The sequence below is a fragment of the Fopius arisanus genome, unplaced genomic scaffold (genome assembly GCF_000806365.1).
Source record: "Fopius arisanus strain USDA-PBARC FA_bdor unplaced genomic scaffold, ASM80636v1 scaffold00049, whole genome shotgun sequence".
Lineage (NCBI taxonomy): Eukaryota > Metazoa > Arthropoda > Insecta > Hymenoptera > Braconidae > Fopius > Fopius arisanus.
Genome location: NW_011887788.1, coordinates 650,640 through 668,608, shown reverse-complemented (window position 1 = coordinate 668,608; position 17,969 = coordinate 650,640). Strand labels below are relative to the sequence as shown.

Below are 17,969 nucleotides of genomic sequence, written 5' to 3'. Positions count from 1 at the left end.
ATTCATGGCTGTTCTTCCCCATTGTGAATCCAGAGGCCAGAAGCCGCAACATTTGAGAAAAAAAGCTGTCAATCTCACCGACCAGGAATCACCGGGACGTGACGCCATGTCTGGAAGAGAGGGTGTCAAGAATAGAAATCGAAGAAATCATTTCCATCATTTTTTATTCTCCGTTTTCCCTCACTCGAGATTTTTCCACCGTTTTCATTATGAATACATAATGATCGCGTGCTGGGGTAAATGATGTCTCTCTCAATTTTCTATCGATTAAATTGAACCGTCAGTTCGTCGTACCTCGCAACAGGGGATGATCATAAAAAAAATTTCTAGTCTTTCATGTTCATTACGTAATAAACTTTTTTACCGTCACCATCGAGCTCTCATTCTCCATTGTAATCGTATTAATTTTATAATTGAGTAATCGTTTTTGGGAGAATAATGAGAGAATAATGTGAAGTAAAATCCCCGAGATCTAATAATCAGACGGACTCCTTCATCTCAAAATAATTCATCACAGGTTTTTATTTCATTTTGTCTTATATGTTGTCTTCAGGTTTTATAAACATTGATGAAACATTGAAGATTGAGGGAATGGAATTCAAGTGATCTATAGACCCAATGGAAAGCTTTCGATACCACGGGAGCCTATGTAAAATCTATTAAATTCTGTTGTTGCAGGAGCTCGTTCTATTCGCACATCATCCACTGGATTAGACATCCGCTCGCAATACCTCGTTTTCTGAAATTCAACGTGAGTCGTGTGTGAACAATTGTGGAAAGAATATATCATTATCTATTGAAACCTCGTGGATGTTTTTATGATACTGAAATTTTCCATAATTTTTTATACATGTGTTTTTTGAAATTTTCTGATATCTTTGATAAATATCTTTCGACACAATCCAGTTATTTAAAAATAGAATAGTATGAATGAAAATTGGCGAACGAGAATTACGTAATCCCCAATTCGATAGATTACGATTTTAAGAATATGAGTTACAATTTAAAAGATTGTTAATTAATTTTAGTAATTGCTTTCCAGAATTAGGGATTGATCGCAGCGATTGCTGAATGCAGTTTTCGTATTGAGAAGAATCTTTTGACGATTTAACTTACTCGACATTTCTTTGCAGTTCTTAATGATTTACACCAGTAGATCTCGCCATCGTGGCAGTTAAGAGGACGTCCCTGGAGTGACGAGATTTAATAAATAAATAATGGAGTAAATATGTAATTTCAAATTTGAAATCAACAGTCGACTCACCAATGATGTACTGCAAATAATTGCGATAATCGCAATTACAATAAATTCTTTACAGAACATTCTGAGGAGCTGAAAGATTTTTGATGAACATTTATTTCCAAATGGATTTTTACTCCAGATTTCACCTATAAATCCCCTAAAAAATGTCGCTCGGACTATTGCCACAGGTGTAAATGTATCGATGAGTGCTCAATCAGAAAATTTCTCCATTGTACCATAATTATATCAAGAAAGGTCTGACGTCCATTAATCTAATTAAAATAATTATCACTCTAACTCCCCGATTAAGCAATTATAAAAGAATCCAAAAAGTCTCAACACCCTTAAACATTTTAATCATCTCCACTTATCTATCAGCCCCATGAATAATTTCCAAATAATTTATCGCACTCTCTGTCTTTTCTTTTTCATACAATTTTATTTTTCACATTTCATTATCTTCAATAAATATGCCATTCAAATATTTTCTAGGTCTGACAGAAATAAAAATTTCCATCATTCTTTTATACATGATTTATCGATCAAACATGTCACCTAATCGATAAAACGGATCAGTGGTGGAATATTGGTGATTTATTCCGATATATGTGACTTCTGGTGCGAGCATATCACTCGCTTCATTATCCCGGCAATATTCTTCTTTCTGAAATTCAAGTAAACAGTTTCAAAAATACAAATCTGATATTATCTATCAGCGATGATAACGGTTTTACATGAATCATTTAGCATCAATTAAATTGCTTTCGGTACATGTGTTGTACATTATTTATTTAACGTTGAACACGTGAACACTTTGATGGGAATTACTGATACTTTTTCTCCGATATTTATATATAGTTTTACTTCTCTTGAATTATTTCATTTTTTAATGATAATTCTAGATAATTTTAATCATGTATAAACAAAAGAAGTCATCTGTTAGAAAATTAATCAATTGTCTGTAACGATTGCGATTGAATTCTCAATGTCAATTATAATTATCAATTATTATTATTATTTATTATTATTTATAACAAACAGTACGTATTAATTTTGAACAGTCATCAATTAATGATTAATCATTTTTTAAGTTGTTTATAAGGATTCGGGTACATTTTTTATCGATATTCATCATCTGCTCGAGTAAAAGGTCAAATTGATAATTAAAGTTAAAGTTATAAATAACTTACCCCGCAAATCACTGCAGTATATTCTGATTGACACCAGTAATTCTCGCCGTCATTGCACCCCAGAACTCGTGCCTAAAATTTATAAGTACATTTATAATTTAATTTAATTTCTGTAATAAACGAATTTTTTGGTGTTTTATGCTTTTGTTAGTAATTATTGCAGATTAGTCTAATAAAAGCAACTCACTGATGATGAATTGCAGAAAATTCCGATCATCGTGATTACAATTAATATTTTGGAGAACATTTTAAGAGAGCGGAAGATGCTCAGTAAAGACTCACGCCTGAATGATCGTTTAAATTATGTCTGAACCGTAAAAATTCTAAAAATTATGACTGGCGAATTATTTTAACAGGTGTGCATGTACGTGAAGGGTTGAGTATTGTCAGGATCTTATCATGATTGAACGAGATACAACTGGTTTTTATCTTGGTTTATATAATTTTATGTAATGAAAATTAGAGCGATTACTCAGCTTAATTAATTATGATTAACCCACTTTTAAATTAAAAAAAAATAATTAAAAAATAAATATACCATTAAGAATTTATTAAGTCGTGCCTAAGATATTGATTGATTTGCAACAATTGAATAACAAATGTATTTTAACAGTATCACCCTCTCGTCTGTCTTACAATTTTCGATTTGAATTATTCAAAAAGGCGCACGATTACGCGCCCAACAAAATTGTTCGTATTTTCTCAATTCCATTACGCACCTTAGAGGTTATAAACGTCAAAGTGAAGTTTCACTGAAACGAACAGCGGACTGCATACAGTCATTATTGCACCAAGAAAAACATCAGAAAAATACAAAAAATATATTCCTGAACCCAGCATTGCACTTTTTCCACTTCACGTGTCGAAATTGGCACTAAAAAATTAACAAATTACGGAAACAGCGCAATATGTTTAATCTACTAATTTATTTATTGTTATTCTACAATAATGTGCACGGATACAGTGTTATGGGTAAGCAAACAGGTGTTTCATAATTTTTGCCTGGAATACGTAAAAGGAAGTGTTAAAATAGAATTATAAATAATAATTATTATTATTATAGACCAAGAAACACCAGAGGAACATCGTTTATTGGATTCTATGAGCAATCGCCTCAGTAATTTACACCAGGAAGTTCTCCAAGAGCAGGATTCATTCGAAAATGCATTGGAGGCCTGGACAGGTCGATGGATGCCAGATCACGATCCAAAACCAACAGCTGCACCAAAAATTAGCTCTGTCGAATCGTCTGGACATCATGTGATTCCAATGGGACCGTCTAATGACTGCGATGATGGAAATGTAATTCTCACGAGTAGTAAAACGACACGAATCAATTGCACGTTGAGATCATTCTTTGAAATTTGTAATGGCTCAAGAATCAATGAATGATGGATTTATTTCTGAGCAATGGATAGTCTTCAAGAATTTTTTGAATGAGTAATTATTGTTTTGCGATGTTTCAGAGTAATTTAGAGGTAGATTGGGATCATTCTCCAGTGAACTACACGTGTTATGGTCGAAAAATCACTCCGGATTTATCGATTGCTTCGAAATACTACTGCGAACATGTTCCTAAATATTATTCCGCCCTCCACATGTGCATGCCCGAGAGTATAAAATATGATGATGTCATTCCATTGTAGTAAGTACTTTTAGGATAATTATGGAAATTTATTGTAAAAAAATTCTGTAGAATTCATTCGTTTATCTGTGCTCCAGTGGAAATCATCGTCCTGTATGGCCGGTGTACGGAGAATATGTATTTCTTCCGAAACAACGGTGGTTGCACAGCATGGAGGTAACTTCAAGATTTATATTAATTTATATTTAACACTATTAAAAAAATATTCTCAAAGTCTCTTTCCTAAAGTGGATAAAAACTGCGAGATAAGTACATTGAATTCATAATTGTACCTGGGGATTATTTATTATGTATGGCCCAGGTCCGAATTAATTTTTCCATAATTTTGTTAACGGGGTCTTTTTGGGGATTAATGAATAATTTATTTTAACAGCACGGTGGAGTCGTCATGCTCTATCATCCATGTGCGAATCCCTTGCTAGTGAAACAATTGAAAGATCTAGTCAGAAATTGTCTGAGACGCCACATTATTACGCCCTACAGTCTCTTGAGTGAGGATCGGGTAAATATCCAATAAAATATTCACTGAGTGATTTCTCTCGTAAAAAAAATCACTCGTGGTAATTTTTTATTTGTTTATTCAACTTTTTTTTAGCCATTAGCACTGGTGACCTGGGGTTGCCGTCTGGAGATGTCTTACGTAAATCGGAATGTCGTGGAAAGTTTCATCCGGAAAAAAGCTCTCCGAGGGCCAGAAGCTATCAGTAAAGACGGTATTTTTACGGATGGACTAATCAGTAAATCTAGAATTGTAACCGATCAGGATGACACTACCCTATGCCCTCGGATTCACTTCCAATAGTCGGCGATTTTCACTGTTTCTTTTTAAAAATGTATTATTCGGAATTTCTCTAGATTTTTCCATCTTTGAATGAGTTACGATTTTTAAACATTTTTTTACGTTTGATTTTAATTTAAAATGATATACTTTAAATATATTCGTTAATAAGTTATCGAATTGTTTTATGGAAGTATAAGGAAAATTTCGTAATCGATGGACAGAATTGCGAGGGAAATTGTTTAAAAAAGAAAAACAATTGATTATACCTCATAGATTGTTGTTAACTGAAAGAATGATTCTATAGTATTTTAATTCTCCTCAGATCTCGATAATTGATCATGTCTTGAACGTAATAATTCATCTCTATTGACCTAGTGACCTGTAATTATCTGTATAATACTTTGCGTTCGTACATATGTATATAACCAATGATAAATAAATATGTACAACCTGTGAACGAATGAAGAAGCATTCCGTGAAGGAAAATGTGAATAATTCAAACAGGATAAAAGCCAAAAAAAAAACTAACTATAATTCGTAGATTGAAGTTTTATTCCCCTCAAATAACATTTTTCTTCCTCTTAAACACACTGAACACCATTTCGCATTAATTTTCTCATTATTTAATTATTAAATCTCATCTCGAAAATGTAACTCGGTGTGAATTGCATCTATAATGCCGATAACTTTACAAATTTATTCAGTGCTGGATATACTACACCATTGGAAATATATGCATTATCTCTTATCGTTTCGATTATATCTAAAATCAAGATAAAATAATTAATCGATGTTACTACTGTAATGTAAAATATACTGAACTACCTCCAATATAGTTGAGTGAGTCGTAACGTAAAAGAATATAATTATTTATAATTTTTTATCTGTTTTCTATGATTTTGGTGCATATTTGCGTCGATCTCTTGTTGTGCCCCGTAATTAACGATCAAACTGACGAGGTTCTTCAAGAAAGTTAATGCTGTGTATTTATTTAATTATCGCAAACAGCGAATACTCCACTCCGTTGATAAAAATCAAGCAAGCAAGTCTTGCCAATTTATGCGAATTCATTCAGGGGTTCAGCTTTTCTTAATTATGACAATGTGATTGACGAGAGGCATTAGTCATTTAATTAGTCATTGAATAGAGGAATCGATATGATTGTTAAATATGAGCAATAGATATCTCCAAAGATGGCCTGCCAGTTTGATACGCGTGAAATCATGTCTCTCAGTATTTCTATGACCTAATCTACGAGTGAATGATTTATTTCTCATTAATCAATGCTTTTGTTTAAATTATTTTTGTGCTGGTCACAGTGGGGCCTCTCTGGTGAATGTGAAAGGGCACATACACGCTTTTTATTGATTGTTTTCTTTATCATCTACTGTAATCACTGATTAAATACTCCTACCCGTTGAAAATTCAATGATGGCCAATTTTCACAGTCATTTTCTACGGTTAATCAGTAGTAGAGTTGAGTGATAAGTGCTAATCGAATTTCTAAATTATTTCGAAAGTTCATTTGAAATGGACGAGTCGAGGAAATTAATTGGAAGAAATTTCATAAAATTTTTAATGATTAATTCCTCGAAACATCTCGAGTTCACACGCATCTACGAAATAATCTGCACATCAGTTTTCGTGATGGATTTCCTTCTTTAGTGATCATCCCGATTTCAGGAGAAAAGCCACACTGGATATGCATTATTTCTCCTCTCCTTCAAAGCGAGTAATGATTATGGAAGGCTCTTAATATTATTGCCAGCTTTGTACAGTGTTCAATAATTTTTTTTTTCCGCAGTGCACAACCAAAATGATCTCCAAGACGTCACTCTTTAGTCAATCAACTAACCGTAATCACGAGATTATAGTTATTGTATATAATAGGCAGAAAACACCATGGATTTATTTAATAAGTAATTTCTTTAATACATTATCTTTATTTATGATTTTTGTTGTCTTCTCGTTTACTATGAAATACCTACAATAAAAAGTATTCGCCATATCTTTAAATGCATCCTCACGCTACATTTTCATTTGAAGTATTCTTTTTTTTTTTTCATTTTTCTGTAATTAAATATTATCAATAATCTCACTTTGTCGTATGAATGCCGAAGTGCCATGCAATTGCTTTCTGTTAACATTTCAGTGATTTATTATTATTATTTTTTCATTAATCTCATTATTTCAGTTGGGGTTTTTGCATCTCAAAATCATTTTTCACTTTTTTTTTTCCATTAATCATTTAAGTTGTCTTGTTTTACGTGTTCTTTAAGTTAAAAGTGGAATTGACACTTATAAAGGTTATTCGAATAGCCTTTCATAGTAATAATTGCACCGATGTGACACGACCCATATACATTTTTGATGTTTATATTAATTGTATTCTTATCACACTTTCGTTTTCTTTTAGTTTTCTTTTATAATTTTTTGTCACATTATTATAGTAGTTTTTTTTTTCTTAATGAGTTATCCGGAGGCCATTTTTCGCTCTCCCCATTGCAAAACGAATCGACATCATTAATTTTCATTATTTAATCTCATTTATATTTTTCATCTACAAAAATGCAGATGGATAGCGTTTCAGCAATGCCAATTAACGATCATAAAATTGCACTTCCCTCTCAGAAATAGTGCGCGCGCAGCAAAAATGCAATAATGAGAATGCAAAGTATATAATGTAATTAAATATTATGCAAGAAGTCGAGGTTGAGTGCTACGCTCTTAAGTCCGCAATATTTTTTTTCCATTTTTTTTTCACAGATGTTTTTTTTTTACCTTTTTATTTGTTTTTTTTTTGTTGAATTTCATTTTATCTTTGGCAATAGAGAATATTATAATGGTCGACACTCAAAGACTATGTACTTTTTAAATTTGGTGAGCCAAGTGCGCGTTATATTATTACGAAACTACTACGAGTAAAATTTGTGAGAAACTCGTAAAATTGATTTCATTTTTATTTTCTCTCTCTCACAGGACATAACGCACATATTGAGGAAGACGATAGTTGATCTTCCCACGTATAATCAAAGACACCAGTTAATTCAGAGCCGACAGAATATTGTTGATGATAGATAATTAGCGTTTGTTTTATTATTAATAATGACACCAAGAAAATTTAAATCTTGATTACAAACTAGAAGTTTATCATCGCCAATTCTCATTCTCTTCACCTCAGAAAGATGACATGTTCGTTTCAATGGTGCCAGGAATTAAATCACAATAAAACGCTTCATTATAATCTTAAGTCGTTTATCCTCTTTCAATTTGTTGTTAATTTTTTTTTTGGATTTTCCGTTATCTTTCAGTACTTGCCAGTGGTTTAATTGCGACACTGTAATCGCTCGCGTAATTACGATTACTTTTTAATCATGAGTGACAGAAGACTAGACGCAGCGTATGGCAAGAAATGAGGCACACGCACATTAACGCAATTTTTATTATATTTTTTCTTGTAATTGAGAATTTAAATATTGGGATAATAATTACTGGGGCTAGGATGAATTCTCGAAGGATTCTACCTGAGATGCGAAGTTAGAAGAAGAAATAAAAAAAATATAGAATTGTTTTTCATTAGTATCCCCACGTTTTTTTTCTCAATTTTCATTCAACTCCAACGATTCATTAGTTTAAGTGCCATTAGCTATGCCGTAGTCTGTGACGCTCATGTTAATTCAATATGATTTTCAAATTACAATAAAATGTCTTCAAGGTTTATAAAGGCGAATGGCACCTAGAGCATCAACCTCAACTTAACGAAGTTTAGGCCAAACTCGTTTAACACACACAGTCGATTGTGCACTAAAATTTATATAACATTACTCAATAAACTTTTTCATGCTCTCCCTCTCCCTCACATTTTTCTGGTAATTATTATCTTTTTTTATCTAATTGATAAGAAATTAACACTTTTTATTTTCATAATTATTTTAGTTTAAATTAATTTATTCTTTCAATTCCTAGGATGAAGGACGTTATACTAGTCTAGAATTTTGAGATTCAAGCTAAACTTCTACGCCCAACTATCTATATATTTATAATATTTATATAGTTGAGTCATGTTAGAAATTATCAGAGAAAATTGTTCGTCGAAATTCTTCATTCCCCAGTGGTTCGTCGGTGGAAGAGATTTTGAACAATTAATTATTCGATTTGGACAGAGGAGTTTTTCATAATTTCTATTTCATTTGAAAGATGTTTAGGATAATCACCGACTGTTAATGGTTAATGAAAAATTACTGGAGAATGAAGAATTTAAAGAAAACTCTGATATCAACTGACTTGGCCCTTTAATTCGTAATATTAATCTGTTTCACCGAGCTTTTGTGGTTGCTCTGACTAGAAGCGTGAATTTTTCATGAAAACAGTATCATCACTGGACTTGTGTTCACTCAGAAGATCAACACGGCAGTTATGGTATTTTTTAAAATCTCAATGTCAATCAACATCGGTACTTATCTAAAATTATGACTCGTTGCATTTCACTGGGAAATTGTATCTCATTATATCTCAAGCCCAGCAATGTACTTTTTCCCGCTCGATGTAAGCTCAAGAATTCCACGAGTTTAATTCAATGATTTTCTTCGATTTTAATTATATTATAAATTTACAGACTGATTGAGTAATCGTTAGAGATCTCGTCGCGACTTAATTAGCTATAAGTACTTTATTTCCTCAAGCACTTTCAACTAATGAAAAATAAATCATTAGTTTCAATGACGATAGAGGATGGTATGACTAGGACGAAAAATAATAAATTCAGGATAACAAGAAAGAGAAAAAGTACCATACGAATTTTCAATAAAAAATTTTACTTTGAACTTGAATTCAGTCAAGAAATGTCTGAATAATAATATCAAGAGAATTGTGGAAAAATTTCGTGACAATTCCCTCGACAATTAAAGAAACTACAACTAAAAACGATAAAAAATTATCTCCTCAGCTACCCGAGAGTAGAAATAAATAAAAACGTACGGTGGACATTTCCCCGGCCTTATCCTAACAGGATTCCCCGCAGATAATTAAAATTCTATTTGTTTATGAGGAACTCCTATACAGCTTTAAATATTTAAGACTTCTTTTTCCCATACTTAATTAACTCTTGAGGAAAAAGCGCTTTATTCAATGAACACCGAGAAAGCTTATGCAATGGCTCGCTTCCCAGCAGTGAATATCACTGCGAATGTTTTAATAATTTCCCCTCATAATTCTCACAACTTTAATTCACTTCAAAGTTCATTTATATGTATCACGCCCGCACTGCCATATTCGTCAGATTAAAACTCATGATTTGCAATGGTGACTGCTTGCCAAATCGACATTATCCACGTTAATCATATTTTTTTATCTTTTTTTTTTCATCATTTTTCATTTTAGTCGTAATCATAGTACATGATAAATAGATAATAATAACATAGCTACCTAATCTAACAATTACATATTTCTGTACAGTGTGAGGTGATGGCTGCAATCTCAAATGCTTTTATTCATCCTCATTATAATGATAATTATTGTTATATTATTTTTTTACCTTTTTCCCTCTCAATAAAACAGTTTAATGCATAATATCATCTGAATGGTATTTCTCTCAACTTTCGTATGATATATTCAACAGAACATTGTAACATTAATTGGTTATTGTTTACCAGTTAAGTAGGCAATGCCAATTCATCATTTTTCTCGTAATCGTGTCACAATCGTTATCTCATTATTGATATCCCTTAGCGCTTTTCCATTTTTTTTTTCAGCGCACCTTCACTTCCATTCATCTTCCCAGCATTTATATACATACATATACGTACATATACTGTGGCCAAATGAGTTTATGTGATTCATTAGATCGATGGAAAGATAATCGACATATTAGGTTTTTTTTTATATCTCATCTCTTATAGGTCTTGACGTAACATCTATGTTAGAATATTAATTGCTGCAGCTGAAATTTCTAATGTTTTCTGATTATTTTCATTATTCTCTCGTCATCTCGATTTTCCTTGTCGTTTTATTCCCTCAATCTTACGCCTGTCTCTACTGATGATTCAATTTCCCGTAGTACTGAAACTTTCATATAGTATTAACTAATTATGTTTATTACTCGGCGCGTTATGAATTATTTATTTCCCCGTCTTTTGTCCGTGTATTTTCACAAATTCAAGATGGTAAATGATTTTTTTTTCGTTTCTTTGGTATTCACTGGGAATTTTTACGGGTTTTCTTACATTTTTGGGAGAAGTGCGAGGATGGAGAGACAGATTTGGTGGATACGCGACCGGTGGGGCACCGAGACATAATTTATTTGAGTTTTTTGGGACAAATTGAGGATGACGATGATCACCTCGTGGGCTGATGGGTTGTGGATTGTGGTCGGTGATTTTTTAGGTGAATTATGCTGAGTTATGGAGAACCAAGTGCGTTTTATCCACCAGGTGATTTGGGCGAGCGGTGGGTAACCATTGCCCTTCGAGTCGCCTTAAAACAGAGGTACAATATTCATGTAATTAATTACTGGAATGAGATGGATTTTAATTAAGAACTATGAATTCAGGCGGAAAGGGGCGAGAAGAGTGTAAATAATTTCTCAGCTAATGGAGATAAGGAAATTCCTCCAAATACCCTTCTCGTTTCGCTTTATAATTTAATTCCACCAATTTATCATTCACGAACAAGTTCTCGAACTCTCAAACGCGAACTGTCTAATAATTAATAATTGTTCTCATGATTAATTTGTCGTAATATTTTCTATTGAATATTTTACCTGGATTGGATGTTCAAAGTCCAAAGTAACTGCCGATGGTGGTGGCCACAATGACCGCAAGAATGGCGAGGCAGATCATGATCATAATCTTCTTCTACACTCCCCCAGAACAGAATAATTTATCCAATTAATAAATTCAACACGAGTAATTGTAAAAAAAAATTCACACGTGATCCATCTGAGTGTCACAACGGGACAATAAACTCTGTCTCTTTCATTTAATTCATCAGACGTATATCATCGATTCAAATATCTGAAGACTATGCTCTGTCCATTACTCCCATGATATTCACCAATACCCCATAATCATATAAACCCTCAATAATTAATAACATAATTCCATTAAAATTGCGTTAAAAAAAATAAAACAGACTACAAATGAAAAAATACAATAAAAACATTTATTTACATTAATGATACTGAACATAATGAATTAAAACCAATCAAAATAAAACGAACAATTAAATCATCAAAATTATCGGTATCAAATACTCCAGCATTGAAAACAAAATGTATCGATATATTTAAATACATTTGTCAGAAGTGAATCGATAAGTGTTCCTCCTGTCCATCAAAAATCATTCCGACAATCTCATGATCTTGTCATCAATTAATTAACCGATTAAATTATTGGGCAGTGATATAAATGCAAATGCTACCCACATAATTGGCAAATTATCGCGACATTAAATGCAGATTTATCGGATTAATGGAATTGTTGGGGGGAAAAGTCAATGCACGAAACAGAATAACCAAGAGCGTGATCCAGGAAATTCCAGGAATACTACTCTACCTTTTTCCCCTCCTTCTAAATCCAGAAAAGAACAAGATGTGCTTTCATATCGATCGGTGTTTGCGTGTTTTCTAAATTAAATGTACCAGGTATGTGTTATCACACGTGTAAATCTGTATCTCGACCTTTCCATCTAAAAATCATGCGCCTTACAAATAATTTCGCTCTTTCTCGTACATAATAAAAGTAATTAATTAAAGTTGACATGCACTTTGTATGGAGTACAGCAGATGAAATTATTGAACATGAAATGGATGGAGTGATTCAAGTGCAACATCAAGTCTTTGGTAATTAAAAATCTTCACAATAAATAATAAGATTTTAAATTAAAAGTGATATCTCCACTGAAATCCTCCATCCCTTCGTATTCACAAGTGGCCGGGACTACAGTACGCAAAATCCATAAATAAATTGAATAAAAAAAAAAGGGCAGGCAGATGTTTCCATTGAATAAAATGTCGAATTAACGGATAACAGTTATCACACGGATAACACTTAATTAATTAGCGTATCGATACTTACTCAGACTGAGTCTTGAACCCATTTAGTACGCAATGACAATACGAATGTAATCATCGGTTTCCTCCTCCCATCAGTCTTGCCCCAAATCGATTGAAACAATCACTCAATCGTTCATCACAACTCTCATTATTTCTTTGTCATTATTTCTCCATGAATTTCCATCTGTCCGCGGTGTTACGCGCATTAACATCTAGTGGATTAACAATATTCACCGACGCATACATACGCATAATTATGCATTGAAATAATAAGTATTCGTATAAACCATACAATATCATTGTCAACCATTATTATTGCATTCAGCTCATCACGTTCTCTATCATCTTTAGTTCTATATAAATTATTTCAATAATTAATTGTTTATGATTAATTCATAATTTATTAGTCACTTCAAGGTGTGGAGTATTGCTCGACAAGTAATCATGAATTTTTCTGGTTTAATCGCCATTTTTCGATTATAATCCCTTTTATTTATTTTTTTTTTAATTCGTGTACTCGAAGGCTATCCTACAAGCGCACTCTTCCTCATTATTATTAACCTTATAAGTACCTATACAGTAATTGTCTACCTCGCGTCTACTGTTATAATTGCATTATCTGAATTTAATTATTTTTTTTTTTTGTGAGAAAATCGGTACTAGCGGTAATAATTATTTACATTGTTACATGTGTAGAGTGACAGCGGATTCGAAGGGTGACAAATACGACCCGAATTATTATATCTTGCATAACATATTTATTTCACTAACAAGAATCTTCATCATACTGCGATTTTCCGTCTTCACGTTGATGATGGAAAGAGATATTTAATTAATCTAATTAATTTTATCCACCTCTCGTTATTTTCAATTTCCGACTGCCAGGATACGTAATTCATGCTTATTTTCATTTCAATAACAAATTCGAAAATTTAATGATGAAATAAAACACGTATGAGTGCTCCCCATTCATGACTATTTTTTTTATTTCAACTCGAGGACTAGATACATTGAACTAGTTTTGTGACCCACAATGTGATGTTATCCCTTTATTTTTATTTTTTTATTTTTAGAATGATGCGGGTATCACTGGATATAACTAGTTCGAGAACTGGGAACAATGGCAGACACGTTAACAACTATCAGATAAAAGCGTTAAATCAATTCTAGATTGAATATCCATTTTAGTTAACAAATAATTAGGAAACTGTTATATTTATAGAGAACTACGGACTCTTTCCGGAGTACACGAATTTTCAACGACGAAAATCGCTCATCACTTCCCACTGGAAATTCAACTTGAAATATGAATACTGTATCACTTGGCAGTCATCAGTGAATGAAAAAAAAAATGCCTAAGTACACACGCTTCACTCATTCACTTTTTTTTATCTAAAAACGTTTGTTACCCGCAACCCACTTGTTCTCCATTCGTTACAACGAATGTTCCATTGTAATTAATAAGCTATGTAATTTAGTGAATTACCTAATTTCACCTTCATTTTAAATCGTATGTGTAATTAATGCAATTATAATTTCCTGCCAAACTTCAATCATCAATTAACGACATGACGTTCACCTCAATGTGACAACAAGAATAATAATTAAAATGATGACAGCTACCGTCAGACAGACTACGATGAAAATCAGTTTCTGTGAACAAAATTAATAATTCTTTAGACATACCCATAGCTGGATTGATTCATTAAAACCCAATCACCGATAGCGGAGTTACCTCACATCGAGATTAATATTCACTGGTAAATCTTTTAAATAAACAAACTAATGATTCTTCCCGTAATTTTATTATTAATTAATGCGTTAAGCCACGACAAGTGTCTTGACGTCTAATTGACAATGTAATCAGCTGTATCTCGATGTGGGTAGCTACGATTCTAGAGGAAAGCTGTTTTGTTAATTTTCAGCATCGAGATGTGGAGTTTATGAAGCAAATTTGTTACTTTATGACGATTGCGTGAAGGGAATGAGGATCGATCGTTCGTGGCCTCGCCCGTTGCACCAGTGGTGTACATACCCTAATCTATACCATCATGACTCTAATGGTTCGACTATCGGTTATGAATTTTTCATTCCACATTGAAATTCTCAAACTTAATGACTCAACTCATGCCCTTAATCGCTCAATTATTCAGATAACGGATGCATCAGGATGAAATGAATTTTCCATCGATATTATCTCCTTAATTTATAAGAATTCAGGATTATCGGATAATCGACAATTATTCCATTTCCATTTCCATTTCCATTTTCAATTTAATTATTTTTTTCATATTTCATTTGAATGGCTCTCGAGGTTATCAGGACGAGGCTACGAGATTTTTCAAAATCTCCAGTTGTTCGCTCTCTCAAAATTCTTCATCAACTTCAATTGTTAATTAACAATCGTTATGAGTGGGTAATTATCACTGAACATACATGTAATTGGGAAGCACGTATCTTACAAATACAACAAGCGTTATTCTTTCCCTCCAACACTCCCTGCGACGACGAATTTCTACTCAATCTGGGCAGTCGATGATTTTCATTGAATGCTAAATTGTAATCAACTATTCACTGGGTTATAATTTTGAGTCGCCATTCGAGGGCGGAGAGAGTGTTGATTTATTGACTAGCAAAATCATTGCCAGAGATTCTCTTCGATTTTAAATTTCTGTTAAACATCAACTCAAATCATGCTGTGGAAATTAAACCGTCAGTTTCAGATACTTCTCTCTATTTATCGTTAATTGTTTGGTTAATCTACGAGGAATATTAAGGATCAAAATTCATTCGATATACTCAAAGCTAGTAGCGAGTGACAATCCAAGTGAATAGGATGTTCATGTTGAAAGGATCAGAGTCGATGAATCTGATCAGATTATTCCGTGAACAACAAAAAAACATCACGAGATGTGATTAACAAAATAATCTGTCATTCCACTTCAAAGCTGATGATCTCTCTACCCATAAATTTAATATAATTATTCAATGACGACCTAGTATTCCAAAAGGGAATTCTCAATCCTTTCCAACATCATCATCCACTTGACAATTAATACACCTCCATCGACCCTAATTCGAGAACATATTCTTTCTTCTCAATGAAAATCGAAATGAAAATCGAGAGTGAAAGAACCGGTGTGTATAATACTGATATTCTCTCCCAAATTCTCTCTAGACTCATTAATGCTTGGTTAACATGAGATAACGCAGTATTAAACTATGTTATTAGTATTGTTAATCGGTGATTTAACTTGACGCATTGATGATTATTTCCCCATCTCAAAATTTTCGTGTGAATAGATGTTCATCGTGCATTGGCAACGATTGACAATTAAATCATTTCGTCTCGTAAACTCGCCACTCGTCATCACAAGTTATTATTTATTTTCCCTCTCACTCGCCTATTAATATAACTATTACAATTACTAGTATTAGTATTATTATTCTCTTTACACTCCATTCGGTCGTTTAGGACATTGATGGAAGGCACCCTATCACAATGCAGATTAGTATGATGGCGCTTATTATGACGCAGATCATAATGAAGATCATTTTCTGTGGACAAAAAATGACAGAGGAATATTTCCATGAACCATCATTCAAAATCAACCACCAATTGTCTAATTAATTAATCAGTGACTCCAATGCAGTTTAATTCTGTCACTAATTACTCGGATAAATTGATAGCGTTGTAAGCTATAACGAAATAAAAATGATGAATCGATTGAGGTAGATAACGAGAAGAATAGATAAATGTCTGAGAGGTAAATAATCGTAATGTCAAATGAGAAAAGCAGAAGTTCATTGAGAAATTCGTGTTTTCATGGGATTTTTCTCTCTACACTATTCCACATGCCAGCAATTATTGATATAGATTTTTTTTTTTGCATTTTGTGTGTATGTGAATGTATAGACAATAGAGATTAATTACTCAGGTAAAAGTGTCTGTTTTTTTTATTTTACTTGAGATGAAAATTTGGAAAATTTCAAAGTGAGAGACACTTGTACCGAGTGATGTATGTTATACGTACCTGAGGGTACAGAGGGCCTATCTTAAGTACATATATGTATATATAGTGCTATGAATTCTGTTCTGTTGTTTACATGATAGTGTGTGTGTGTTTTCATCTGTATATCTTCATGGGAGTGTTTGCGATTGGACATTGTTGTCTTATTTAAATCCCCAGAATCTCTGTGTACATTATATATTTTGTCTCTGTGTGCCATTCGTGTACTTATCAGTGTCTGTGATTGCAAATGAGCCTTTCAGCGCTAGGTGATACAATTAAACAATCTACTGTGAATAATTATATTTATTTCGATCAAGCGGAATAATTTATCGTCCCTAATTTCATGGGTGGACTCTAATTCATGCCGTACACTGGTAGAATATTTTGGATTGAAATTAAAATATTTTTGATAGTAATAATTCATAATGGGACTGCAGAACGATTGAAGAGATATCCTATTTTTTTTTCTCGTTATTTTCATTAAAGACTCATCGATTATTTATAGGTTGAACTCCTAAAGAGAGAAGAGCTTTAATAATTAATGTCTTTCATTCTCAAAATAATTTGTTAATTAGAATTAAATGTGGATTGAGAATAATAACGGAAGAATAATCCATCGATTTGATTTTCTATCACAGATTACCACCCCGAGGATTATCAAAAAATGTAAAAAATAAAATGTGCAATCCACTTGAATAAAAAATGATCAAAAGAAAAAAAAAATTCTACCAGTGTTGAAATAAATCTGTCGTGCGTTGATCATCTATATACTAGTCTGTGCATTCGATATTTCATGATTACTACTTACTTCGATATTATTCATATTTATTACCAACAAATAATCATCGTAATCTCTCTAATACGAGACTGAATGAATTCTACACATCACTTGTACCCCTCTAACAAAGTAACACTTGTCTACCATAGAGCGTTAATAAATAATCCTATCCCTTAATCACACACTTGAACCTCAACATTGAATGGAAATATTGAAAGGATTATCGGGGACACTTGGTACCATATATCAATCGATTAAGCGTATATCGT

At 32.7% G+C, this 17,969-nt stretch overlaps 2 protein-coding genes and 1 long non-coding RNA gene across 7 annotated transcripts in view; 1 reads left to right on the top strand and 2 right to left on the bottom strand.

Moving 5' to 3' along the window:
* Window positions 1-369: 369 nt before the first annotated feature.
* On the bottom strand, window positions 370-2,781 carry LOC105267698 (uncharacterized). Its single transcript, XR_892281.1, has 5 exons — window positions 2,621-2,781; window positions 2,434-2,505; window positions 1,265-1,907; window positions 1,117-1,188; window positions 370-739 (listed from the first exon to the last, which is right to left on the bottom strand). It is a non-coding gene; the product is annotated as an uncharacterized lncRNA (long non-coding RNA).
* Window positions 2,782-3,004: 223 nt separating this feature from the next.
* Window positions 3,005-5,316, top strand: LOC105267699 (uncharacterized). The gene is made up of 6 exons (XM_011306739.1): window positions 3,005-3,405; window positions 3,497-3,735; window positions 3,900-4,078; window positions 4,156-4,234; window positions 4,452-4,580; window positions 4,674-5,316. Exons 1-6 carry the CDS (start codon window positions 3,342-3,344, stop codon window positions 4,878-4,880), a joined length of 897 nt encoding a protein of 298 aa, XP_011305041.1. The 5' UTR covers window positions 3,005-3,341; the 3' UTR covers window positions 4,881-5,316.
* Syx1A (Syntaxin 1A) overlaps window positions 5,142-17,969 on the bottom strand; it is a 42,353-nt gene continuing 29,525 nt past the window's right edge. For 2 of the 5 annotated variants that reach the window (XM_011306743.1, XM_011306742.1), the window contains exon 9: window positions 13,264-14,562. In XM_011306743.1, coding sequence (XP_011305045.1) covers window positions 14,485-14,562 — 78 coding nt within the window. In that variant the 3' untranslated portion in view covers window positions 13,264-14,484. The other 3 variants (XM_011306741.1, XR_892282.1, XM_011306740.1) reach the window with 3 other exon arrangements.

Coding starts and splice junctions, on each gene's coding strand:
- LOC105267699 (XM_011306739.1), top strand. CDS start 3,342: ATGTTTAATCTACTAATTTATTTATTGTTATTCTACAATAATGTGCAC. Junction 3,736..3,899: donor ATGACTGCGATGATGGAAAT/GTAATTCTCACG, acceptor GCGATGTTTCAG/AGTAATTTAGAGGTAGATTG. Junction 4,581..4,673: donor GTCTCTTGAGTGAGGATCGG/GTAAATATCCAA, acceptor ACTTTTTTTTAG/CCATTAGCACTGGTGACCTG.